At 42.6% G+C, this 27,591-nt stretch overlaps 1 protein-coding gene across 1 annotated transcript in view; it reads right to left on the bottom strand.

The window, feature by feature from the left end:
- The window catches only part of LOC139296997 (glypican-5-like), an 89,545-nt gene extending 61,954 nt beyond the window's left edge, over positions 1–27,591 (bottom strand). Inside the window, exons 1-3 of the mRNA XM_070919575.1 lie at positions 27,414–27,591; positions 18,390–18,551; positions 4,123–4,826 (exon numbers count right to left, since the gene is read on the bottom strand). Coding sequence (XP_070775676.1) covers positions 4,123–4,826; positions 18,390–18,551; positions 27,414–27,591 — 1,044 coding nt within the window. The remainder of the gene's footprint in view (positions 1–4,122; positions 4,827–18,389; positions 18,552–27,413) is intronic.

Genomic DNA, 27,591 nt, shown 5'->3' with positions numbered 1-27,591 from the left:
AGCCACTGCAGTCTGTTGAGGTGCCGCCGTGGTGAATGGAAACCTTCCAGTCATCCCACTGGCCCTTGTTTCCATTATCTAAAAGGCACAGGGTGCTATTATCATTCCTCCATGAGACTGTAATGAGAAGCTGGGGTAAAACCAACAAGTGGATAAGGTAGACCTGCATATAAACTGCTCTCATCTGGACCACTGGTACTATTTTCTCATAAGAACACTGTAAAGCTCTCAGTGAGAAACTGAGTGAGTGAGTGAATACATGCTTACATGATTTATCCTCGAGTCTACTCATCTTTAGCAAGTACAAGATATGAAGTTCCCCTCTAGGTCACATGAGCCATATCATTTTTATGGCCATGTCGATAAACAGCAGTCCGTGGCCTCTAAGATGAATTCAACAGGGCAGCATTCAGAGGGAGAAAACCTCACTAAACGCTATAGCTACCATTTCCACTGGGGCCCAATAAGAGTAGCCACTTTTACTGGATATTTTCCAATTTTCTCCTAATTGTGTCTACTCGACATAATCCAGCCCCAGGCTCCCCCAATATCATAACCATAACCACTTCCCTTTGACCCACACTCACGCTCCGTCTCAATAAGAGCAGGAATGTGTGAGGACAGAATCTATCCTTCTGCTGCCCCACATAACTATCAATAGCTGCCTTTCAGTCTCACGTGCCTGCTGCTAGTATTGTCACAGGGTGGGCCGCACATCTAGGCTCCTTACAGGACTTCTAAAAACCTGATACCTGCACATGGCGTGGTGATGTGTGTGTGCATATGTACAGTAAAGTGTGTTATGGCCCAGGTCCTACCCTATGACGTATTGCAACATATAGTGCAGACTCTGTGTAGTCTGCAGCTCTCTAAGAGAGAGAGAGAGAGCAACCGCAAAATGGTTTGGGATAACATCCCAGTATAAACCACACAGTCACAATAATTCCTTTAATAACAACTCCATATAATATTCTGACTCTGCAAAAAACAGAGCTACTTCTTTGTGCTTGACTTCACACATACAGCACAAGTTGTAAAAATCAACAGAAGGTTAAGCAAGGCATTTGCACTTTATTTGCTTTGCAGTAAGATAGTAAGGATAATATATAAGGTCATGTATATAATAGGTGTTTAAAAATGGGTGTTCGTGTGGGAGTGGGGTATATGGAGGTGTAAGGGTGAAGGTGGCTATGCTGACACAGTAGTTGTGCACTGGAGACTTAACAGTTTTCCTCGACAGGCCACTGCGGCTTTATAAAAACATACTGTGATTTAAAAAGGCCACAGGTTCTAGGTAATACATGGCAATAGAACGGTGTGTTATTCTGTGTGTGGGGGAGTGTGTGCGTCTGTGAGCACATGTGAATGAGTAGACTTAGCTGATCATGTTTGCACTCTAGCCTGGGTGAATGCTTGCGTGAAGCAATGAGAGCGCAGAAAATGGGAGCCACCAGTGTCCGACTGGGGGCCACCTCCTTTATCAGCAACAATTCTCTTGGCCTTTTTTTCCAGCTGGCTGGGTCTGGTTTGTATGGCCTAGCTGGAACCCTTTCAATTCTGTCCCACTTGTCCCCGTGCTAGACTCCCTGCTCCAGGCTTGCCTGCCACCCCATGAATACCAAGCAGGCATCCACACGAAATACAAGCTGGGTCTCTCTCTGCATAGTTGTATTAGATCAGTCTTTAAGCCTGGCAACCAACCCTCCTCTGTCTGCGCGTGCATGTGTGTATACAGTAAGTGTTTGGGTGTGTATAATTAATGTGAATGTTTAATGTAGAATCATTGAGGCTCTCTGATGTTCCTTCACATCTTTAAAAAGGACCATACCAGTGGTTTCGCATGTTTAAGCCCATTTACTACAAATTACTTAAATTTAATGTTCCTGCCAACCATTTTCCACCAGAATTGCTATACATGTTAAATGGGTTTTTCCACCTTCCAGGCAGACATTCGTTTCTGTTCATTCTGGTACTCTATGAAACTTTACTTGCAGGAAGTGTTGGACTTGCTTGACAACGATAATCTGTCACAGTGAACACCTTGTCATAAATATTTTTTGTCAAAGTTAGTTCATTGTTGCATGCTGATCGCTGCATTTTTATGCAGGGAATTCAGAATGAGTGAATTTTTGGGGGAAATTTGTCTCCATAGTGCCTTAATGTGCTGAAGTGAAGCTGTGATAACTAAGACTTGAGATTTGGCTTGCAGTCATCTTTGGAAGATGTCTTGCAGTTACGTACAGTATTGGACTGACAAGCATTAAAGCACAGTACAGTACTTTGACTACTTTCTTCAGTAATGTAATGTGAGGGATGAGACTTGAAATTCTGTACATTGCAGTTAGTAATCCCAGTAATGCTCTCTTACTTTGATATTTTGGGGGATCTGCTTGTTTGCTTGCCTGTTGGATGGAGGAATGATATCAATTCAGTCTGTGCATTCAGCGGACAGACAGGTTTATGTGTGTGTGTGTGTGGGGGGGGACTTAACTATACATTAAGTCAAACAAAATAGCCATGTTGGAGTTTAATCCACTAACAGCTTGCATATTATGGCTTCTATAGTGTCGTCTTACAGTTCCAGTCCAGTTCTGGGAACAGTTCCAGTGTAGACTTGTCCACAAGTGGTCCCATTAAAGATATTAGGGAACAACTGCACCCTACATAACCCTGTCAACATTTGAAGCATCATTCTTCCCCTCTCTGCTCCCATTTTCAACACAGTTCATATCACAGAAAGCTATTGTGAGTAACTTGAGGTGTTGACAGGATATGAATCTTAAAAACTCATATCTGTAACCCGTCATGGCCAACTAATGAGATGGAGAGAGGTACGGATGAAGATAAGAGAGAGACAGACTGAGAGAATAAACAGAAATAACACAGACTATTCCAACAACTCAGGGAAGTCAAGTCAAGCCACCTACTCAGTAAAGGGGGCCATTAAAGGTAGTGGAAGCATGATGTCCAGAACTCTCCAGCTCATGCTCAGGGGACACACATTTAAAAGTGCTCCTATACATTCATTTAAAAACACAGAATACACATACACTGAGTCGACAACCATGCCTGAACTTTAGAGGAGAGAGGGAGATGCAATGGGGACTGACATGCCAGTGAGAATACAGTTACGTTCCTCTTGATGATGTACATAAATCTCCGCTAATGACCTTCTGCTCCTTGGTGTATGACTCACGTTACCTTACACCGACATGTATGCCTCCACCTTTTAATTTTAGTCAGTCAGGTAGTGTTTAAAATGTGAAGATATAGATCACAGTGTACTGTATATACTGACAAAGCTGATTTTAGATCAAATAAAGCAAATTACGGACGTGTGTACAGAACTGCTGATCAGTGTGTATCACATCTGATGTGTACTATACATTACTTTGTATGCATGGATGTGTGTAATATGAGGACTGTTATTGATTTGATCTCTAGTTTTATAGCCACAGTACATTGTTTTAAATTGAAACATTAAACTCAATTGCCAACTCTAAATGGATTTTTTGTTTATTCAGTATAGTCTCACCACAACGCTTGCTGTGAACATAAGAATACAAATCCAAGATAAATTGTTAAACAAAAGCACCATTTTCACTGTACATTTAACTGCAGTATTCAGTCTGGCAGTCGTTCATGAAACTGTCTTCGTGTTGTGAACATCCAACATAAAACCGCATTTAACATAAGGCATATGGTTGTACTCACAGCATGCAAGTGCACCAAATCCCCATTTTATCCACAACTTTTGAAATTTATAATATTCCCCTACAGTCAGAATCTAAACAACAACGGTGATGTTTAGCTGCCTTGCCATTGTGGATTTCTCTAGCCTCAACTTAGCCTGCATTTCTTTGGAGGAGACTGAACTTTTTTTGTATAAACATTATTTTTCTCTGAATAGTTTCAACACTGTGTAAACATTAATTCAGTCTGCAAGGTTCTTTGTTGCACTGGTGGAAAAAATAGCTCATAACCCACAAGCAGCCTGCAAAACCTTTCCAATCAATACATTGAACATTGCCAAGGTATATGTATAAAACAAAGACGTTAAACAAAAAGGTTTGAAGGCTTTTTGCATGTGCCATTAAAGCTGCTGATCTAGTGTGTACTCACCGTGGCAGTGATGAGAGGACCATGGAGCTGTGCATAGAGCAAGGCCTCATTAACGTGCCCCCTAACACCCAGCAGGGCTAGCTCCAGGCTGTGGTGCCCAGCCATGGCGTGGGTTAGTTGCTCCAACAAGCTGGTATACCTCCTCCAAGGCTGATCCAGCTCTGACACGCTGGCCAAGCAGCCTCGCATTACGTTCAGACAGTAGCCCACGCAGGGCTTGATCAGCGTCAAGCCTCTGCAGTGGGAGCAGTACACCATCTTCACCAGGCCCTTCACACACTCTTTGCTCAGGATGACGTGTTCGGTGGCATTCATCACCTCCAGACCCTCCTCCAGGGCCAGGCCCAGTTGTCGCCCGGCTCCCAGTGCCCCAGCTAGCTCTTGGGCCATGACGGCCGGATGAGGCCCAAAAGGGTTGACGTCCTGCCTGATCATTCGGAGACAGTCACCCATTTCGTTGCCCATCATCATGCTGCCTTCAATGCCTGGATTGATGAGTCTTGTGTAGGCGAGTGGGAAGAGGTTGTTAAAAAATTGGTGAACTGCCGCCTCCACAGAGACGTTGGCCCCACGGAGGTAGAGGGAGAGTGAGGAGAAGAGTTGGTTAACATGGGGGAGGGCATGGCGGGACAGGGATGAGTAGGTTCCCTCCAACAGAGAACTCAGGTGGCCCTGAGAGAAGGATAGAAGGTACTGGAACATGTCTGCAAGGAGAGCAAATTAGAAACACAGAGATTAGAGATAGAAGGAAAGACAAGGGCAAAAGACATTTCATATTAGAGGAATATTGAAAACCATTGATGACATGATCTACAAGCTCTCCGAGAATTGGGTAAGGCATTCAAAATGCAAACACATATCCAAACCCTGGCTCCTAACCAGCTAAACTTGGCTTGTGTGTATCAGTAAGTTGGGTTGAGAAACCAGAGTCAAGTTTCCATATAATGCGGTTGGATATCATTGTGTATGAAGTCATCATCCCAATAAGTATGTCTTAAGTAGACAGTTTGTCTGTCAAGGGACAGAGAGAGAGAGAGAGAGAGAGAGAGAGAGAGAGAGAGAGAGAGAGAGAGAGAGAGAGAGAGAGAGAGAGAGAGAGAGAGATTCAGCATCCTGATATGAACAGCAACTGCAATAAGTTTGCATTTTCTGTGGCAAATACAGTATATTCCAGATTCTACAGGGGTGTTTGACATGCCACCAGCCTACCACACACACTAATACACACTAATGCACACACACATCCAAATTAGGGCCACGTTCCACTACAAAACATAGCATAGTGCTTATTTAAACAGAAATGGTGGTGCAACTGTTGTGTTACGCAAGCGTTGCAACTATAGCAGCTGAGAAGGCCATTCTTTGTATTCTTTTTAATACTGCAGGGTTTACATATACGTCGCTGCTGATTGGGTAACACCTCTGACACACCCACCACGCGAGAGAAGATGGGAACCGTAGAAATACGGTGCACCCCGTTTTCAGATTGAAAGTGCCCCAGTTGAGTCATCCAGTTCTTATGTCATTTCCTGGTGAGCAAGTTAAGCTGTAAAGCAATCAATGATGTCAGTGCAGAGGCTGATTAGTGCCAATGAAGTGCCGCTTCTTGCTAGGCAAGTTACTGTTACAGTGTAGAGACACAGAATGACAGAGGGAAGGCAAGGGCGAGGGGAAAAAAAGACATGAACAGCTTGACTTTCTTTCCTGTTCTCCCTTTTCTCCAATATACCCATTTGCCTCTCCCCATTTCACTGCTAACTGACATGGTTTATTGTTGAATAAGAGTCTAGTACAAATATTAATTTGATCAAAAATAATCACATAGGAACAGAAAAATGGCCGGTCTTGCAATATTACAATATATGAGTTCACTTCTACTCTACAGCCGAACTCATCCTTTTGTCCCACCATCTCCTTCACTACACACTTAATCTCGTGACCTTCAGTCCTGTTCTCCTTCTCAGGAACTCTCCACACATTCTCTTCTGTATGCCACTGTGTGTACATGCATGTGTGTGTGCGTGTGTGTGTGTGTTTGTGTATGCACGTCCTGGACACAACACTCTCCTCTTGGGTGTGATGTCAGCTTAAAAGCATGCCAGGACATGAAGGAGCAGTAGCAACTGTACAGAAATTGAGACAGGAGAAGGAGGGTGCCAACACACCACCACCACCACACACACATATGCGCGTATACATACATAAAATACATACATGAAATGAAAAAAACTAAGCATAAGCCTATAGTGTATGACAATTCTGCATATGGTACTGACTGCTAACCAAATGTAATTCATCACATACTGTGGGCTTAAGTTTGAAGTGTTAACATATTCATTCATAAGAGTTCCTTTCTCATAGCGAATCTATCTCAGCACAGTGATCGTGACTAAAGTGTGTGTTTGTGTGTGTGCGCCTGTGTGTGTCCAGCCCCTCCCAGCTCACAGACAGAAGGATAACAACAGTTATGTCCTCCTCAACAGCTGCACTAATATGACCGCTGTCTGTGACACACGGGGACTCCCCACTGGCCAGTAAAAAGCATAGCTCATTTATAATGCACCAGAAAGCACCATTGTCATGATCAGAGCTGCTCCCGCACACATAACATTTAAAGTTGTAGCCTATTGGGTTCTGACGAGCGTGACTGCGTGTGACAGAAATAAAACAGACAGACATGAGACGTAATGGTCAGTTAGGGATTATTGCTGTGAAGCAAAGGGTGACGAGTTGTAGTCTGACTGTAGGCTGAAAGAAAGACCTCCAGAGAAGTCCAGCTAGAGACAGACCAGGAAGAGCAAAAAGAATGAGAAAAATAAAAAGAAAGAAAATGACCAAAAATAGCATTAGACTGACAGAGGAGTTGTAAAGCCACAGTTTCAGTTCCACTTCAGTGTCTCCTCAGCCCGTGGGTGCCAGTGTGAGGTCTGCCTGTTTGCCTGCCAGTCAGGCCACAAGGCTCAATAGCCACATTTACACCACAAGATGTACCCACAGGCTTAGGTTACATGGCATTACATAATGTTATTATAAAATTATCATGCTCAGAAATACCAATGGTTTAATCTTACTCTCTCTGAGGTGTGGTGGGGGCAAAATAAAAGTAGACTAGTCTACATAACAAGACACTCTCAAGAAGACGAGAGGTGAAATTTAAAAAATCTTAAACTTCTGAAGAGCACCATGACTGGATGAACATCTTTCAAAGGGTTTATGACATGATCATTAAATCCTTAAGACATTCCGTACTTGTTCAAAAAGCTTATTTTTATTTGCCAAGAGACTGACACAGAGAGAGAACACGAATGAGGAAAAAAGGGAAGAGAGTGGGAGACCGCCAGGAAAAATGGAATAAAAAGAAGCGACTGAACTTTTGAACAAGGAAAAACAACTACTGTACAAGTGGACTCCACCTTGTGAACATGCTCTGACATCTGGATTCATTTGGCCCCTGGGTCCGGAGCACTTCCCTGTCTCTCCATGGCTGTTACTTCAAACATGTCCTCTGAATGTACAGAAGTGGGGCAAGAATCAACCTCTCTTCCTCTCCACACTCCCTCCAACAAACAAAAAACTGGATCCCATGATTCAATCATTTTCAACAACAGTTATTTTCTGTTCTCTCCCACGCTCAAATGGATCCTGTTTCTCATTCTGTGATAAATCAAGTACAGTCGTTGTGGTTTTCTTTGCACTTTCCAGTACCCGGAAACAGGGTGATAACAAAAAAACAAGAAACCAGCAGCTTTTTAAGTCCTAACTACCATTGCATGATAGTGAATTGGGTTTGATTGTTCTGTCTGACCACTGTGTCTGAATCTGGATTTGACCACACTCCATTCAGACACACAGTCGTGGGTGGCTATCATTACCATGTCACAGTCTCCCATTTTGCATGAGGCAATTATCTTTCATTTCCATGGAAGTCCAAAATTCAAAACACATAATTGTCAAGCTAACCATACAGGAATAAATGAACAGGCCAGCTTTGTCTGTGGCCCTGTGGGGCTAATCTGACATGCTCTCTGCTCAGAGTAAACAAGGTATTAAACGGATAAAAAAGCAGCAGTGGCAAAGCAGAGGAGGCCTCTGTCCTGTAGTGGCCTAAACTGAGTATGCATTTGTGACTCTGGGATGGGTTATTATACCATATCTTTCCACAAAGGCTATGCCAAGGCCACTGAGATCACTGGGTTTAATCATAAGAAACTATTTCCACTTTACATTCTGCATGGCAACCCAGTGTTTTACTGGCACAATTAAAGCTGTGTCACCATGGTGAAGCTGCCACAATAACTGAGTGAAAACAAGCTCAGTGGCAGCTCTAAGATTTAAGTCACAACTAAAGTGTTCCTACTTTTTAAGCCACTTTCACACTGAGAAAGATACGTGTGTGTGTGTGTGTGTGTGTGTGTGTGTGTGTGTGTGTGTGTGTGTGTGTCTAACTGAGCAGCATTGTCACAGTTTGAGTAGGTACTTAAGGCATCACAGCTGGGTTACCAAAACTCAGCACAGGACATGTGGCACCAGACCGCCATCACAGACCGACATGGTAAGTGTGTATACAGGGGTTGGACAAACTGATTACACCAGAAGTAGTAGTAGCTGCTGTTGTTGAGGTAGTAAGTTATTTGTTAATTACTATGTTAAGCCCACATGTGTAGCACTTGAAAATTTCTGACTTTGGTGACTCCTAGTGGTGGTATCAAAAAAGACACTGTGGTAGACAGCAATGTATGCCGCAAAGCGGCAAACTACACAGTCAGTTAAACATGTGCAGCGTATAAAGTACGGCAGACCAGAGCTTCAAAGTGTGGCTAAGCTTGACAGCGAAATGTAATGACTTCATGAAAATATTATATGAAAGTGAGAAAGTCCATCTAACTTGACAAAGCATTTCCTGAAGTCTAAGAATGCAGGGCGGCATGGTGGCGCAGTGGTTAGCACTGTCCCCGCCTACCCCCGTCCTTGAGCAAGACACTGAACCCTAAGTTTTTCCCGATGGAGACCAGCACCTTGCATGGCAGCTCGGTTGCCACCGGTGTGTGAATGTGTGAGTGAATGGGTAAATGAGACTTAGCTGTAAAGCGCTTTGGGAACCGTGAAGGTTGAAAAGCGCTATATAAGTGAGATCTTTTCGCATTTCTGAAACCCATACTTACAATTCCCCAGAATCAGCTAATGCTAGTATATCCAACACTATATATTCTTTAATTTACCTTTCGACTAAAAGGAATCATAACATGTTTTGTATGCATTGCGCCCATCTTTGCTACTCTTATAAAATCCTGGAGCTATCTATTTTGTCCCATTAGACAAATATATCACATCTTCTCAGATGTGGCCTGTTGTGTGATCAGAAAGGTGTTCTATGACCTAGACTGTAAGGAATATTTAAGATGATGAGTTCTTGATTATACATGTGTATGCAAATATTTCACTATCAAAATGGCCCTGGAAATTTCCCCATGCCAAACCAGTTGTATAGTTCTGGGTTAGAGGGTTTTAACTGTCTCTGTGTCAAAAGTGAGACTGTATTTTGTTAATATGTGCAAGTATCTGTATTTTCAAGTACGTGCATGTAGGCCTATAGCAGTGGGTGTGCATATGTGTGTATGTGTGCTCGCGTGTGCTTGAAGATGCTGTAATATTGTGATAATGAGGTAGGAGACACTGTTCTCATACCATGTGGGCCCTTCCTATCTTGGCAATCAGTCCTGACTGGACCTGACCAACCGTCTTCTCAGGCAAAGCATTTTAATCCTACCACAGGCTTGGGTTTCAGACAGGTCACTCACCACACAGATATATGACATAGTGACACATGTGTAGATTACATATCCTTGTTTTAATTAGTAGAAATACTGTACATAGGGCCATCTCACACTCAGCACTGGCCATCTTAGGTTACAGGGGAGAGCTGCAATGTCATACAATCTCCCAGCCTATAACGTTTCAGCAAACAGTTTAATGGTAATAAACTATTAATAAGCCAATGAATCAATCTGTTGATTCATCATACTTGTGTGGCAAAATCACACGTCTAAAGTCTAAAGTGGGAGCATGACTCATCTGTCAGACAACACGCGCTGATGTGCTATTCACGCAAACTTGACCTGAAAGAACTGGGGAGCTGCCAAAATCACCGTGACTCCACACCCCATATGCACTCACAAATGTGTGTGCACAAATTTCAATGAATCTCTGCCCCAAATCCTAATTTGCTTGTCTTGTCCTGTCAGGAGGCTAACAGGTGGGATAATGAGCTTGAGAGGGAGGACAGGAGGAGGAGGTGGAGAGGAGGGGGCAAGCACCCCATCTCTCCATCAGCATTCCGGTAATTAAAAAGGCAGCCAAGCTATATCAAAACCCTGAAACATAAACAATTCCACAGATGCCAGGGGCATTCGAGGTGCACAGGGCTATAATGTGGTGGTGGGGGGGTGGGGTGGAGGTGGAGATTGGACACGGGGTGGGGTGGGGGGGATGGGGTGTCACTGCTCTCTGCTCTGGCCAAAGTAGGGAAACATGATCGAAGGCAGGGGAGTGAGCAGAGGAGGGAAGGACGGGGACAGAGCAGACAGAGCACAGAGAGGCAGTGGGTGAGGGGCTCAGGGAAGAGCAGGGGAGGGAGGAAGGGTTGTTCAAGTGGCTAATACCATAAAGGGGAGATATGGAGGGCCAGCCTGAGGGCAGACTGTTGACAGGCTGATGGACAGCACCTCTGGTCCTAAGCATTAAGGGGGCCACAGGTCTTTAGAGACCCCCCCTTTCTCTTTTGTTTATTGGTATATAAATCACAGTGTCTCTTTTGATACAGTGAAGCGCTAAGGAGCAGCACAGAGTGTCATACACAAGAAGCTTTTGTACCTCGTTGATAACCACTTAAAGCTACAATCAAAAGTATGCCAGTTGCACAAGTAGGGAGGACTTCTAACTCTTGACTACAGCCTGAGCAGCCTTACTGCACATACAGTATGCAAATTCATATCATTTTTACATCTTAGAGGCACAGCTACATACATGTTTATTCATTTCAGTTGTGAAATATTGTGTTGATTGGCATATGGAGGAATGTAGAACATGCACATCCAAAAATGGACTCAAGTGCGGGAAACAAAGTATTTGAAGAAAAAGTAGTTTCCATGCAACAGCAAATCAGCTGCCAGTAGCTTATTACTCTGCAGAGTGGAACATTAAGAAGTGAATCTAATAGAATTGAGGCATTTTCTCCAAAACCTGGCTATACCGATGACAGTCTGTGGTTTTGGGATAAACAAAAAAGCCTCTTCAAGGTAGTAATCCATTACATAAGTGGAAACTGGTGATGACTAGAGACGGCCGGAGAAAAAGACTGGACTCCAGATTTTCATGAAAAAGGAAAGGAAACATTTAGGCTAACCTAAGATTAACATGAAACAGACCCATGAACTGACTCTGAGGTGTGAAAGGAATCCAAGATGAAAGGGAGTCTAGTGAAGAATTTTCCACTTTTCTTAGCAGGTGTGGCCCCTGTTTTAATTTTTCAGCTTTAATATGAATCGAGCATAGAGGGTCACTTATGCATTGTTTCAATTATGGGCCAAAACGACTCTTTGATTAGGCCTAAGCCCTCATGCTTACGCCATTAAAAACAACAGAAAAAGACTTCAATCCATTTTGTGGGCTGAAATAAATCAACGGAAAATACTAAATAATAAAGATAAATGTATTAAAAATATTGGTGAAAGACAAATTCCATCATTAACTGAAACCACATAAAGTATTAAGAGTTTGCCAGTGATAGACTAGGTTGTGGTTGATTTGAGAGCAGACCCATGTAAAGCCCCTGTTCATTTTGCCAGACAATACAGCAGATATCATAATCCATCATAGATCATACAAACAGAACACAGCTGGGCAAGGTCAGAACAACATTTTATTTTTTGTTCTATCCTCCTATTCTCTCATTTATTGTACCTCCTCCCCTGGAATACAATGGATAAATGACTGTGGGATCAGTGAATAAAGCCATGGGGACTCCTTAATGGTGCGCTAGGAGCCATAGAGGCCAGGAGGAAGGAGGAGAGGAAGCAGAGGAGTGTCCAACACAGGGCGTAATGAGGAAAGTGAGTTGACTTGAATGGGGGAGTGATGAAGTGAGTTGGTGGTGAGAGATGGGAGAAGGACAGCCAACTCCAACCTACTTTGGGCTGAAGTAACTGTGTGAGTCACAACATGGAGACATGTACATCACGATGCTCATCCACTTATGTATTAAAAGCACATATTAAGCACACACCCTGATCTCCCACAGGCGTCGGATGGAAGCGGCTCTCCTTCAGACATGCAAGTCTGGCCAATTTGTCTCTTTCCCTCACGCTACGTCTTACCAATACTCCCTCATTTCTCCCAGCACAACCTTATTTTGGTCCAAATCCATTTCTCTTAACAATATCTCCTTTCATTAAACCAAATAAAGGTAAACATGTGAAAAATTCACCAAAAAGGGAACTAATCTGCCAATATTGTTGGTTATCAGACATTTTCAAGGATTTGACTGCTATACACAGACATAGATCTTATACACTTACACACATGCCCACACACACACACATTTTATGGCTTGTGGGGATCAGTCTGGGGAGGACGGGTGCAGCAGAGTCAGACAGGACACAGGAAAAGGCCAGGCTGGACCAATCAGCAGCAGTAGAGTACAAATCCCATCAGCCAGACGGACAGATTGTGTTCCAGAAAAGCCAAATTCTCTTGGACAGAGAATAAACCCCGGGAGAGGCGACTTTGTCTGATTACCAAGAAACTTCCTGGACATCAAGCTTATTGTGCTCATACGATAGTAGTGAGACCGATAAAGCTTAGTCTACACCAAGAGGGGTTGTTGAAGCTAGCTAAAAGGCAGTGTTAATAATTCTAAACTAGCGTCAGAAAGTCATTCTGTGAGAGAAGAGATGGTGTTGGCAAGAAATAAAGGGGTATTTATCTCATTTGATTTCATGCTAGTATATCAAATTATGGCGGTGAAGACTGGCGGCAGGCTAATCTACACAGACCTCATATTTGTTTAGGCATTGGATGTAATACTGGGGAGCATGGACGGTTGGTGAAGAAGACTGGGGCTGTTGGGGAGCAGAATAACAATGATGAAGAAAAATGAAAGGAAACTTTTGGGGTGAAGAAGAAGATGGGGAGGAATTTTGTGTTTATGGTTTCATTCTCTGGAGCGCACTCTTGGCAGCTGGGTTATCTTTGAGACATGAGGGTTCCCTGCAGCGCACATGCCAGCATGCGGGCAGTTGGCATGGGGCCCACCTAGACCCAGCATGCTCTTGTTAGGCAACCAATGCTGACAAAGCATGGACCACAGACAGAGTGAGAGAGAGAGAGAGACAGAGAGACGCTCAGGAAGACAGAGGGAGAGTTGTCAGAGAGCAGCAGGACAGAGAGAAAAACCTGTTGATTCAACAGATCTTTAAAGGCTCACCACAATACACACACTCCTGATAGAACCACACTCAAACACACCTGTGCACACTTTCACTGAAACGTTGCTTTAACCATCAGCCCCTCCCTCCATCTAATTTTTCTCTCCTCACTTTCTGGGCCCGACTCCCTACTGCTCTGGGTTCTCACACATTCGTGCTGAGGTGAGAGGGGCAGATGAAAAGCAGAGGTAATTAGGGAAGCTTTGAGTGTGACTTTATGACTGCGAGAGGCTTTGAGCTTTCCCCCTCTCTCCTCCCTCCTTCCCTTTGTTCTTTCCCTCTTTTCGCAAGTGAGCCTGACTCGAGCAAACTCTGAGGGAAACGCATCCTGCCCTCATGTGTCATGTCTACTCAGGAGACTAGAAAGGCGTTGTTAAAACACAAACATGCTAAGGACACACACACTCAAATATGCAATGTCTTCGCTCCACTATTAGGTCCATAAACACGTTTCCCCTCCACCCTGTATGATTAAATGAGACGTGTAGGGATGGATTCCGGATATCCTCCCTAATTTGAGCATGAGCTCATGGTGCAGAGCAATGTCATCCTGTGTCCAAGCATCAGCCTCTAGAGCAATAACCCTGTCGGTCAAAACATCTGCAGAGAAAAATTCATGCAGACATGAAGTGAGAGGGGGAAAAAATGGTGTGAGAGAAGACGGCTGAAAAGATCACAGGCAAAAAAAAGTGAGAGAACTTCCAGACAAACGCAGAGAGATTGCAATATAGATAGAAGGACTTGTGTCTGATGAAAGAATGAAGATAGGACACAACAGCCAAGTGATTCATCATTCTGATCACTTGCACACATACATAACACATAAATCATCGCTATTTAATTAAAAAGACAGTTGCCTTCACATAGGCTGTGTTGTGCAAGCCACCCAGGATGATCCTGACAGTCAAAAATGAATAAAGCAAAAGAATTTTCAAAACGGTTTCATCTGGGGTGGCTTATAAACAATAAGGCTTTAGGCTACATATCCTTGTCTGTCTGTCTATACCTGGAGGGGGGAAATGAGAGACATTGGGGGGTGGGGGTGCAAACAGCAACAGACATGGAAAATACTGTCTCCAAGCAGGCAATCAGGGAGGCTGCAAATTCCCAAGGGGCAGAGGGACAATTAAGTTGAAATCAGCCACCTGTGAAAGGCTCGGGAGACAAACAGTCACGGGGGGGACACACCAACAAACCGTACAGTGTTCAGTGTTTCTCACTTCTCTGAGTACTCTTTTTCTGCATTCTGCCATTGACAGCTGAGGCCCTCAAGTATCCCTGTGCCTCCGGTCGTGGTTTTGATCACTTTGTGTCTTGCAAACACTCATGCACATGCTGTCTCCCAGGACAGGGGGTCTGGAGAGTTCCTGGATGATGAGACAAGGATCAGCTAATTATGTCGCCTCAATGAGGAAAGGCACCGTCCTTGCCATGGCCTCTTTCTCTCTCACTGTCACGCTTTCTCAAATGAACTCCTTGTCCCTTCATTGAAGGGCACCTAAAGTTTTAAATGCGATGCACTTTCATTGATGATCGAGAGCTATCTAGGCCAGGAGAATACAGTTCTCTGAAAAGCATTTGCCAACTCCTGTGAGGACAACTTGAGCCTTGAGGTCATCATGACTTGCAATGGTGGTAAATATTGTACATGCTCACGTCTTTGTGTGTATTTATGCACATACACACACAATGATTAAGATGTACATGTACAAAACACTCAAACACCCTCATTTCACACATACACACACACACACACACACACACAGATGTCATGGCCTTTAGCTGTGGGCCACGTCCCCCTCATATCAGTGACAGTAGTGATCAAAAGTGTCAGCATTTTCTTGACATCTGCTCCACAGCAGTGTGAGTATACAGTATAGCCAGATACTTACTCTCTTGCTCATCAGTCCCACCTGTCATACACACACGCATATTGGATTGCCTGCTCAACAATTTGCCAACAAGAAATTGCTGCATATTGGACTCAACAAGTCATTTATATGAGGGCTCGTTGGAACTAACTAAAAGTTAAGGCTCTAACCTAGCAATTCTACGGATTAACTAGAAGCATGGGCAAACAGACATACAAACATATTCTAGTGGCCAATCCATCTGTTCAACTTTCTCTCAGCCAATCAGGAGGCCACGGAGAGGTGTCCAGCCAGTAAGATTACTCCAGATCTGATTGGCTAGAACAGGCTGACAGGCCAAAGCCCTTGATGGCAGCCGTAAGCTGGCCCAGCTTAGACTGGGCTCTGTGGTTGACACCTACCCACCATCAGGCCCCAACACTCATTACCTATCAACTATGGCATGGATTAGGAGAGTCTGTCTGTTTCTGTGTTGGGGGGAAGAGAGAGGAAACCAGGGGGGCAGGGCTGGGTGTATCTGTGTGAAGGTATTGGGAAAGTTTAAAGGTAGGAGGGAATATGGAGGACAGTATGAGGGAAGGAGGTTGTTACGTAAAAAGATGAAACCTGCCTATGTAATTTAGGGCGTGGCTGTCGCAGGGTAAAAGTCGACGGCGATATCTGGAGAATCTCAAAAGATCATTGGCTCGGCTTCACTAGAAAGCTTTGTTATTGCAGCACACAATTGAACCCATACATTCATATTAATACAGTATCAGAAACATTTGAGAAAAAATGCCTCTCAGCATTCATAAATGTGGTCTGTGTTTATGAGGTCATACTCGTGACATGACAACTCCCACACATGACAAAGCACAGTAGGGCCTTAGGGCTGTCAAAACAAAGGCAGGCCAATGAAAACACACACTCCTTGCACACACACCATCTCCTTTTAAATGGGCATGTCCTTTTGGCTAAACTTTAGCAACCAGCAGGAGTGATTCTGAGTTGAAACAATGGAAGCTACAGTGTATAAAGAAAACACACATAGGACTTGTTGTTTTAGATTTACGGTATGACTTGACAGACAGATGGAAAGCTGTACAGAAAATAGTGGCCACATCATGAAAGAATTATCAAATAAACACAACATATTGACAGCAAAAGAAAGAGAGAGTTTTTTAGCCTGCAGACAACTGGCTCTGTGGTGAACTGCATGTGCTGCAACTGGATAGATACAGTACAAACAGAAAGCGGTAGGAGAAGAAAGCTACCCACAAACAATTTTCCACCATCCAGCGTGTGAATAACAGTACCAATGGTATCGGCCAAAATCATATTCTAATTACTTCATGTGGTATATGAGCCACTTGCTACTTCACATTCCACTCGAGGCACTCAGACAGCACAGAGACTGTCCTTAGAAGGCCTTGCAAATTGAGGGCTAGTGACATCATAATTTTCGGCACCACCATACTCCAGTTCCTATTGTTATTCCATTGTTATTTTCCATCTTGGCCTTTTCTGGATATGTGGAACACCTGATCTTCATTCTCCAGACCGTCTCAGACATGAGGTAAGAAGGGAAAGAACTTAATGATGATGAAAACAACGAATACCAGGAACACTATTTGAAAATGGTTATTTCTGTAATATCTCCAGCACTCTGTGAACACCTACATAGTAATATGTTTGAAGGGACTGGAAATTCATATCTTAGTGGTGTTTTAGTACATTGAACACTATTCTCATTTACAACTTAGATGACTATCATTTCCATGACAACAATGAAATTAATTCTCCATGAGCGTTCCCTGCCCAGTTTCATTCTCTATTACACTTTTCCATATTGGACACCAAGACCAGTAGTGTTCTTACATGAATCATAAAACAGGACTTGGTCAACATGGCGTCTAAGCGGTCCATTGTCTTATAAAACTAATTGTATGGTACTGAAATTACTGTAACATTAAAACCATCCAAAGCATGTCTCCCACCCTGTGGGATTGTGCTGGAGGTTTTGAGGAGGAAAAAAATGTTCTGTTTCGGAAATGTTTTAATTTAAATGACACTGCAATTACAAAAGGAAGAGGGAGGACAAGCATGGGCAACTAGTGCACTGCTTGATTCAGTTGGGTGTAGTACAAAACCCTTTGGCAGGCAAGACCTCGCTGAAACAGGCTTTGTATCTACAGCAGAGCCTTGTTTATCCGGAACTCAGACATCTGAACTGACCAGGCTACCAGAGAGGCATCGCAACCAAAAAAAATACACCCAAAAATAAACCAAACATACAAACAAACAAAAATAATTACTGTGCAAATCGTTTCACTCTCCATTGTAATTTCTTCAAGGGTTCCAGTAATTGTTTTGCTGTAATGAGAGCACCATCAGATAATGACAAAGCAGACAATCTTCCTGCAAACACTAAAGGCTGAGAAAAAGACCTCTATACTCTCTTTTTCCCGTTTACCCTCACTTATCCTTCTCCACAGTTCTGTTGCTGCCAAACCCACAGAAGAAGGGAAGAGGGGGGAAAGAGAAGCCATGCCCTTTTCCTGAGCTGCACACTTGCCTGCACGCCAGCTACCGTGGTCCTGGGGAGTATAAACTTTTTTTACTGAATACTGGACAAATAAATATTCTTTGCAAGCAAGAAAACAAACACAAAGTTATTTTGTTTTTATTGCTGAATTTGGATTCAAATAAGTTCATTTTCAGGTCAGCATGAAGCTGGGTCAAGTTTTTAAATTAAATACTTTGCAGAAGCTAGCATTCTGTGGTGTCCACAGATTCAATGCAGTGGTAGGTACAGTATGTACCAGATAGCTAAATGACTGAATCGCAATACCTCTTTCCCATCCATCAACAACAACCCAGTGTCTCAGGCCAATCCCATCCAAAGCAAGCTTGGCCCCTTTGTCCCAGCACTTACCCTGAAAGGCATCCGAGTGGCCGGAGATGAGGTGCTCAAGTTCATAGCTGTAGGAGTGAATGTTGTGGAGGGTTTCTCTTTTTACAGCAAACTGGTAGCTCTCCTCCATCTTCCGGGTGCAGCAGGATGGACCCTGGTGTTTACAAACCAACAGATCCACATCTAGGAAAGTCAGGCAGAAATGGACATGTTTCTTAATTTTGTTTTGATCAACATTTAACTTTTTTGTGGTTAGGGTTAGTGGTAACACATACAGTGAAGCATATGACACGAAATGGAAATGCAGAAGGGTTGAGGGTTGAAGTATGGATGAGAGTGTTATTATACAAAGAACACAAATGTCTGTTTTATCCTGTTAGATATATATATATATATATATATATATATATATACACAGTATATACGATTCTAGGCTGTGCTGTGCAAATATGTGTGAGTATATGTATAGTGTCCTGAGTATGCACATAGATAGACAGTCCATAACTCCACTGGGAGACAGAAGAGGCACCATGGGAGGGTGAGAAAGTAGACCAAGAATTCATCCACGTTTCCTGCTATAAATACTGTCTGTGCTAAATATATAAATATCTTTGGCTCATACGGATGCACACATGTCGTCAAACATACATCTGTACATGCATGTATACTCCATGTCCCATAAAAACACAAAAATACATGTATGCACTGGCATTTTGCAATGAAAAATTTACTGTCACTCACTCTTTGACTCACACACATGCACGCGCACACACACACACACACACACACACACACACACACACACACACACACACACACACACACAGTAATTTGTATGAAATCACCTCTAGAACTAGACAGTCATTAGCCATAATACTGCAGTTCATCACAACCACATGAAGGCAATGACCTAACTGCAAATACTATGATCCAAAGAACAGCTCAATCAGGCACAATTACATCAGCTGAAACAGAGTCCACCCTATCCTGCCAGTGACACCTGCTTCTCACCATCGCTACATATATAGACACTGTCATGACATCACTGAGACTGGTCACAATTAGCATGGGTTATTAAAATCCTTTCCCACACATTTCCTTGCACAAATTCACATGCACAGGGACATTTCCATAATGCAGAGGTCTGATATGATAACTCTTTTTACAAGGGGGGGTTGGACGGGGGTGGCTGGAGGCAGGTGTTGTAACCAGAGCCTAAAGCATGGCCTTAGGACAGACCGCAAGACCAGTGCAGTCACTGTCCAAATCCCTCCATGAAACACAATAGGGCTGCATTCTCAATCCCTCTTTCCCTTTCTGCTCCCTCTCTCCCATTTGCCTGGCATATCCTAGTGAGGCCTGGGTGTCTCTTAATTACCCAGTGAGGCTCCATTTGTTCCCATCCCAGAGCCAGACGAGTGAAGTCATAACTGGCTGTCCTGCCCCTTCCAGCTCATTATCTCCATCTCTGTAGCAGTCCACTCTTTTTATGTTGACACTGTCTCCCTGTCAACAGTGTTTTCCTGTTGACACCCTTTCTGCAAAGTCCTGTCCTGTTTTTGCGTGTGTTGAGGAATACCACTATTTCTGCCACTTACCTGGACCATCATTATACAAAGTTTGCATATGACCAATTTTAACAAAATACACTTTTGTTCTGGGCAACATCCCAATGCACCTCCTACCAGCCTACCAGAGTGCTCTTTTCTAAATTTTTGATGAGAGCGATATAAATGAGCAACTGAACATCTGTTTCAACATACAAACCATGGATATTTAAAGGTCTAAACATACATTAACATGACCTCTTAAATGAATCAGGGGCCATATTAATGACAACAGGTCAATTTAGGAGCAACTCCAAAATAATTGTGGGTATGTCATTTCTAATTCTGTGTATTTGGTCGTGGTCACTAAGGCAGAAGAGCAAGTGAATACTGCTGGCGGTCAACCTCATCCTTAAGTGGTTGAATGGGTTAAATGTCATCAAATCTTTGACAATCAAATATTTAATGACACCCACCTTTTTAAAATTTACCTATTTTAATATGAGAGTATTTGGGTGAGAGCAGAACTCGTCACACCCACCTCACCAATCAAAAGAAGAAATCCAAGAACACATTTCCACTACTTTTTATCCAACAACTCATATCCTTTCGATTTCCACCAACAACTAAAAAAACAATAAGGATATGTTTTTCTCTCAGTAAATATCAGTGTCTACACACAGGTGGGACCACATCATAGTAGATATTTTAAATAAGCTGATTAATGAAACACATTACAAGCTCAATGTGTTCTCTCAGCAGGATAGTGATTAGGTCTTAATGTGAAACTCTTAGCTAGACATTTTTAGTGCCATTTATTAGAATCCTTAGTGGTAAAGCAAAATACTTAATGAATTTGGCTCATGGAAAGCCTACAGTAGGCCACATGGGAAAGGTGTCCCTCTTGTCAAATATTCATTGCTTGTTATATTGTTTTAATTATTATAAGGTTGTCATTTCACCATATTTGGTGTATGTCCTCTCTCCCCTTCTGTCCCTGACCCTGTTCTCCTCACTGGCTGGCTCTTTCTCTCCTTTGTGTTTGTGTGTTATCTGTGATATGAAACTAATATCCAGGGACTCACAGTGGAATCCAGCCTGGCCTCTCCGTCCCTTGCGAGTAGCTGCATGGAGTAAGTGATACTCAGAAAGACTTTGGCTGTTAAAGCCACCACAGCAGTCAGGGCAGGCTGACTGTGTCACGAATATACCAGGCCACTTTCTGGAATCATTAGAAGCCATGTCACTATGTATGTCCGACAGCAAACATATTGCTGAGTGCATTCTTTTGTATCTTTGAAAATATTTTACATGTTGCATATTAACAAAAAGCATTTTAGAGGCTTCTGCCTGAAGGGTAAACTAATATATGGATTGAGGACTCAGGGCAGCAGTCTTCCAAGGACTCAATGAGTCATTGAAGTCTACAATGTAGGACATATCTATTAATATCTGACTGCCTTGTTTTTGAGTAACACGTGTATTTTTTAACCATACTAGTCTACATAATACAAACCCTACATGACTCTAAAAGGCCTTGACTTCTCCTTGAACTTTGTCATGTTTAATTGTTTTATGAAATAAAAGCATTTGGTGTAATGAGGGTTATAAAGGGTGTTTAATGTCAACATAAAACAAATATCTACAAATCCCAAATATCTGCATAGATTCTCACTCTCTTCCAACATTTAGTAGGCAGCTTTGGCAACAGTAACAGTTTTGAACATCTGGACACTGTAGTTTTTCCCCATTATTCTTTGCAAAACTACTCAAGCTCTGACAAATTGCTTGGGGACCATGACTCAACAACAATTTTCAAGTCCTGCTCGAGATGTTTGATTGGAATGGTCTCTGACTTGACTACAACAGGAGATCAACATTGTTGCTTTTAAGACATTCCTGCATAGGTTTGGCTTTCAGTTTGGGCTTATTATCTTGCTGGAAAATGAGCCAAGATGTCATTTGAATTTACTGCCACTTTACTTTCTCTATGCCATGGAACTCTGTGGCTACTTCACACAGGTGTCTTGGTGGCCTCACTCACTAGTGCCTTTTTTTCCTTTTTTTTGCCTTACTCACCAGTGATCTCTTTTCAACTATTACGCCCTTCTAGGGGCAGCCAGCTGCGCAAGTTATGTTTAAAATGTGTGAGCTCTGAAGAGGTCACACAACCTGTGCCCACTGGTTGAAAAACTAACTAAAACAAACTAATTCAACTAATTTGTAACAGCATTTGCTATGGTACTTTTATTTTATTTTGCAAATTTCAAAGTTTCACATGAATTGTAAATGGTGTTCTGTCTACAACCTGCAACTATTCTTCTGATTTCAAATAACAACCCTTGGCTTTAATGTGACTTAATATAGACTCCAATAGTCCAAGACGACTGAACTCTGCAGGCCCTTAGTGAGTGCCCAGTATGCAAGCTACTCATTCTGCCTGGCTACACCTTAACACACTTTGCACCCCAGACTGGGTGTCAACTCTGAATCCTAATTCACTTAATCGTCCTCAGGTGACAAATACCTCTGGAGTAATTTGCCGTATTAAAGCCATGGCTCAGGGGTCTTGACTTTTTAGTCACAATCCCTTCAGCAACACCTCAGTGCCCTTCATTGCACAAGTCAAAACTTTGGAGTGGAGAAACTCTACCACTGTATAATTGCCCTGCTAACTCACATGCCACTCTCAATATGTGGTACTACAGTAGCAGAGCTGAATACAGTACACTGCTGAGAGGATGGTTATGTTATTAAGTATCCTTTTCAAACTCACATACATAAACTCATAAAATGATTTATATGCAGCTCACTCCTCCTCAATATGGTATGGAAACTTCGTTTTGATTTGGAATGTGTTGATGACCGGGAGGGAGGTTTGTGGTTTCCTGATGCTGCTGTTTTGATATTTTTCTGAGAACAAGAATAACTTTGTTAGAAAGTAGGCAATTAATGCAGTTACCCTTCTCCTGCCTCAGGAAGCCAGTTCTCTTTGAAGTTCCCAGATCCACTGAACTTACAGGATATTTACTCTATACAGATTTGCTGTGTTTTGGATGGACCAGGTTGAATGAAAACACATCTCAAAAGGGTCTTTGCCGCATACCTGCATTTATGGACAACCTTGAAACTCAACTGGAATGTTTAGATTTCCCAGACCCCAAACTGAAACTGCCTACAGTGATTGGCACGCAGTCCAAAGCCAAGCCAGAGGGCAGATGTTGGACAGAAAGAGCTTAAAGAGAGAAGTGGAAGACTGGTGTGCGGATAGATGTAGACCTGATGAAGAAGTATTATATCAAAGGGATGCTCAGCCACAGACTGGCAGAGTAATTATGTTAATATTTAAGATAATCTGTTGAACACTCCCCAGAAACCAGCTCTCCTCTCATGTACTATTTCTATTCCTAGAGCGCAGGAAGGTTCATCTTTTCTAGATGGTTATATTATTGGAGAGGTAGATGATGTACTTGGCAGTCTACTAACCTCATAAAATCACATCCGCCTCTACCACAGCAGCAAGCAAGGAGGGTGAGGTCGGACACAATCCAATGAAACGCAAGATAAACTTAGGCTGAAATCCAATAAGAGATGTTGTGTAGAGACCGACTCAGACAGAATAATCAGCTTCAGACTGGAGCAACACTGGGAAGGCTGAAGTGTTTGAGGTGGACTGGAGAAAGAGCATCTCAGGTGCTTGTCAGTTCAATCTGTCTTTTTACTTGAAGACTTGTCAGAGATGTTTTTTTGCCACCAATGTCACCAAAATTAGTTTGAAGTAGGTAGTTGAGAGATGGCCAGGAAAAGAAAACACTGATGCTCAATGATTTTAAGTGTGTGTTGAGTAGGTGTGGACCGTGTGTATGCTCTCACGGTGAGAAAGGCAGAGTTAAAAAGGGAATCAAAATAACTCCAGCCAATCAAAGACCATGTTGAGCTTTGAGAGCTTGCCAAGGCTTTTGACGCTGTAACTGGTTAAGGATGTGGCGACATGTGATAACACACCGTGTTCTCATTCCCTTGCTATTAACACATGACTCTGCTTGCCTTGTATTCAAGATATAGGAAACTTTCTCTTTCACTCTAAAATAGCTGTTAATGACTCCGTAAATCAACTACTACTACACAATCAGATAAGCCTCGCTCAATGGGATCATTTTAACTGAGCTGTTCATATTGAAGGACATTATCCAAGAGGCCAACTGTACAGTAGAAGTAGCGTGTCTGTGACCAGCACTGCTTGCAGTCTGCTTTCCAAATGATCTGTCTCCAAAGGGCTATATCAGCACCCCGTGGTAATCTCAATATGGAGCGTTTGGCTGTGTACCACCGTACCAAAGTGGTCATAACTCTTCAAAGTAATCACAGGATAAGCAACTTCATGTCACTCATTATCTAAGTTCCCTTGATGCCGAATTTGGCATGGAGATAAAGCCGCTCTTTATACAGTGTGGCCAAGGGAACAAACATTTAATGTCTGGAAAGCAAATATGTTGGTTTGAAATAATTCATTTTTTACTATAAATTACAATTGCCTTTAAACTATATTGTAATTTAAGGGGGGATTCTCCCATAAAGAATGAAATTTCATTACAATTATATTCATAATTGGAAAGAAATAACAGTAATAGTAGGAATTAATTTGGACAGGAATTTTACTTTACATTTAAGTATTTTCCTACTTTCTTAAGTACTTCTTCCACCACTGCTTGCCAACATGAGATTACAGTGCTCTTAATCATAAGGCACTATCTCTATTTATTGCACTTCAGGCTTTCATTGGATACAAGAAATAAAAACAAAGAAATACTGCACTAATATGTGTTCTGTAAAAGTGCATTTGTTTTTATGTAAGATCATATCCAACTGGCCGGCTCTTAAGTTCCCCGCTGCCACACTCCTGGCGCTTAGTGAGAAATTCGTTCACCACACATGAATGAAACGCAGCACTGTATCCTAAAACAAACATCACACTGCGAAAAGGGCTGAAGTTTTGCCACTTCAAATTTCAAGAGTTGCTTTTGTTGGCATTTGATCTGAGAACTGAAGCAGAGTAGCATAATTGTGTACACACACACACATATACACCAAATCTCCCACTCTAACACCCCCTTCCATTGGTCAGCGCTTTGAAGACAAGATTGCTGCCTGACCCAAAACAACCTCTCTAGGACAAGTACAAATAAAAAGCAAAATAAGATAGAAGCCCAAAATGTACTGGTGAAGCTACAGCAATGTTTGATTAGCTGTGAGGGGAAGGAACAGCAGAGAGGTGCTGGAGTGTAAATGCACAAAAATGCAGTTCACCACACCTTGCAAATAAACTCAAATATTTATATCAATTAATAGTCCAGACCAAGGAGCCGTAGTTTGAATCTGGATCATATCAGCCCAATTTTCCAAAACTATAGATAGATAAAATATTTTACTGTGGGGTGTTGGAGGTGGGAAAATAAAAATAAAAAGTAAAGACTATTGCATACCTTTCACACCATACTGTGTGTGTATGCTTCTGTTTGCCGTCTGTCAGGTAAAAAGTTCACCAACAGCTGCAACAGGCGGATATACTTATATGTGGCTTCTGTCAGTGCACTGCAGACTGTAAAAGCTTGTCACGCAAGCCTTGCCCCAGACTGCTGACATCCTCAGAAGACCAAGGTCCTTCCGTTGTCTTTAAGAGCTAACCCTAAACTACTGCTTGCAATGAAATCGACATCCTCTGTTGCTAGTAGTGACACCCTGCTAAACAAACATATCGAGTGGTTTGGATGCCCCCCTCGGTATGTTTTCCACTCAGCTATCTATTGCTCTTCTCCCTGCTACAGCTTGCAGACTCAGACAGGGTGATACTTAAGCTGCCACCAACCTGCATCTGTGTGACACTATTGCAGCAAGGATTCTGACCTGTAGTCATGGAGATAGTTGTCCATTGCATATCTACTGTTATCTGAGTATTTACAGGGGGGAAATAGAGCTCAATCTTAGACACCCCTGAGGCTAAAAGACTCACAATAAAGGAGAAGAGATTTACAGTAACTATTAAAAGACTGGAGAAAACATATAATGATAACGCCCACTGAGTAGACAGATTTGTTGAGTTCAAATATATGGTACATGACAATTGAAATGACCCCACATAGAACAAACATGACATAATTATATAAGTGATGAAGTCTCATGCTTGCAGAATAACTTTGAAGCAAAACTAGCATAGTTGAACCAAAGCCTAAACCCGCTCAAAATGCGTTTCGCCTCCAAAACAGATTTGGAACCAATGTTTATCCTCATAAAATAACTTTTCCTCAGCGTGCACTAGGAAAGCACATACCACAAAACCTTCAAGGCATTTGAAGCTGCTTTCAAGCATCACTCTGACAAAAATCTAACAGAAGACAAGAAAGCATTTGGGATGCATGTCAGCAGAGGTGCCAAAAGTCTCTATAGGCATATTGCAGGAGTCTGGACAATCTATTCTCTTAAACCATGGCTCCTGGGGTCAAGTGCATGTAAGTTTAAGGGCCTCTGCCACCCCAAGTATCTAAAGACACACAGCCAAAGGGGTTGCTGGTGGCTGACATCTGCAAATCAATCCGAAGCTTGTAAATCAATCACTTTCCCCAATGTGGACACAATACTGTAGCCTCTTTATCCACAGAGATTAAACCATATGAGAGCATCACACTAGGCTTGTTCTAGCTCAAAAACCCTGTCTCAGCAGCTCGTGAATGGGCTGGGTGGCTTTCTGCCAAAAGAAATGTGCTAAATAATTGTTTAATCTCTCCAAACAGCCGGATCGTGTGATAAGCAGCTGGGTGGCATGTGAAGCTGCAAATTGTAGAGAAAATCAAGATACTCTGATGCTTTAAACCAGACAGATCAGATGGGGCCCATATACTGGGAAATTTAAACATATACATGCACGTGTTTTCTTGGGAGAAGAAAAAGTCAGGATGTACAACGATGGACAGATCTGATGAAAAGAGGCTGTAATTTCACTTAGTCATTTCAGATTTGGCAGCCAAACAACACACCATAACTATAGCATCCCCCATGCACTTCACACACATCAGAAATAGAGATTTTATGGTTAAAACCCTTTAAAAGTCTCTTCAACTAACATGACCAATAAGAGGAGAGACGATACTGATATTGATAACAAAAGAGAGGACAGAAAGCGATATCTGTTCTGTCTCTCAGCCTTTCAATCTGTCACTTAGGTGGGCTTACTTTTGCTTTGGGAGACCACTCACAGTGCATGTGTACTGACCCACGTGTGCTTTTGACAGAAGCACAGAATAGTAAGAAGCATTGAACATTGGCTATTAAAGGCTTTTTTTTTTTTTTTAAATAGAGGTAGTCATGAGTATTTAACACAGTTACACGCTTGCACATGGTATTTGCTTAAATCTCTGTGATTGTACTTTCAGAATATCTGATGTTCGCAGTGCGCTTTAGCCAAAGTGCTGTTCACTGTGAGGTGCCAAACCCGCTGGCTCACCTGTGCCAGGTGTCTCCGGTACGCGGTGCAGCGGCCCGACCTGCCGCAGCTGGAAAGCGGTCCTCACTTCATGACAGCTGTACGCGTCCACGTCGATCACACTCACCGCAAATATGACCGCTGACAAAATCCAGAAGGATCCGCAAGAGTTCACGCGTGGGCATATACCTCGGGACAT

This window comes from Enoplosus armatus, chromosome 14 (genome assembly GCF_043641665.1).
Source record: "Enoplosus armatus isolate fEnoArm2 chromosome 14, fEnoArm2.hap1, whole genome shotgun sequence".
Taxonomy (NCBI): domain Eukaryota; kingdom Metazoa; phylum Chordata; class Actinopteri; order Centrarchiformes; family Enoplosidae; genus Enoplosus; species Enoplosus armatus.
The sequence above is the reverse complement of the archived record's forward strand: the minus strand, read 5'-3'. Positions and strand labels throughout refer to the sequence as shown.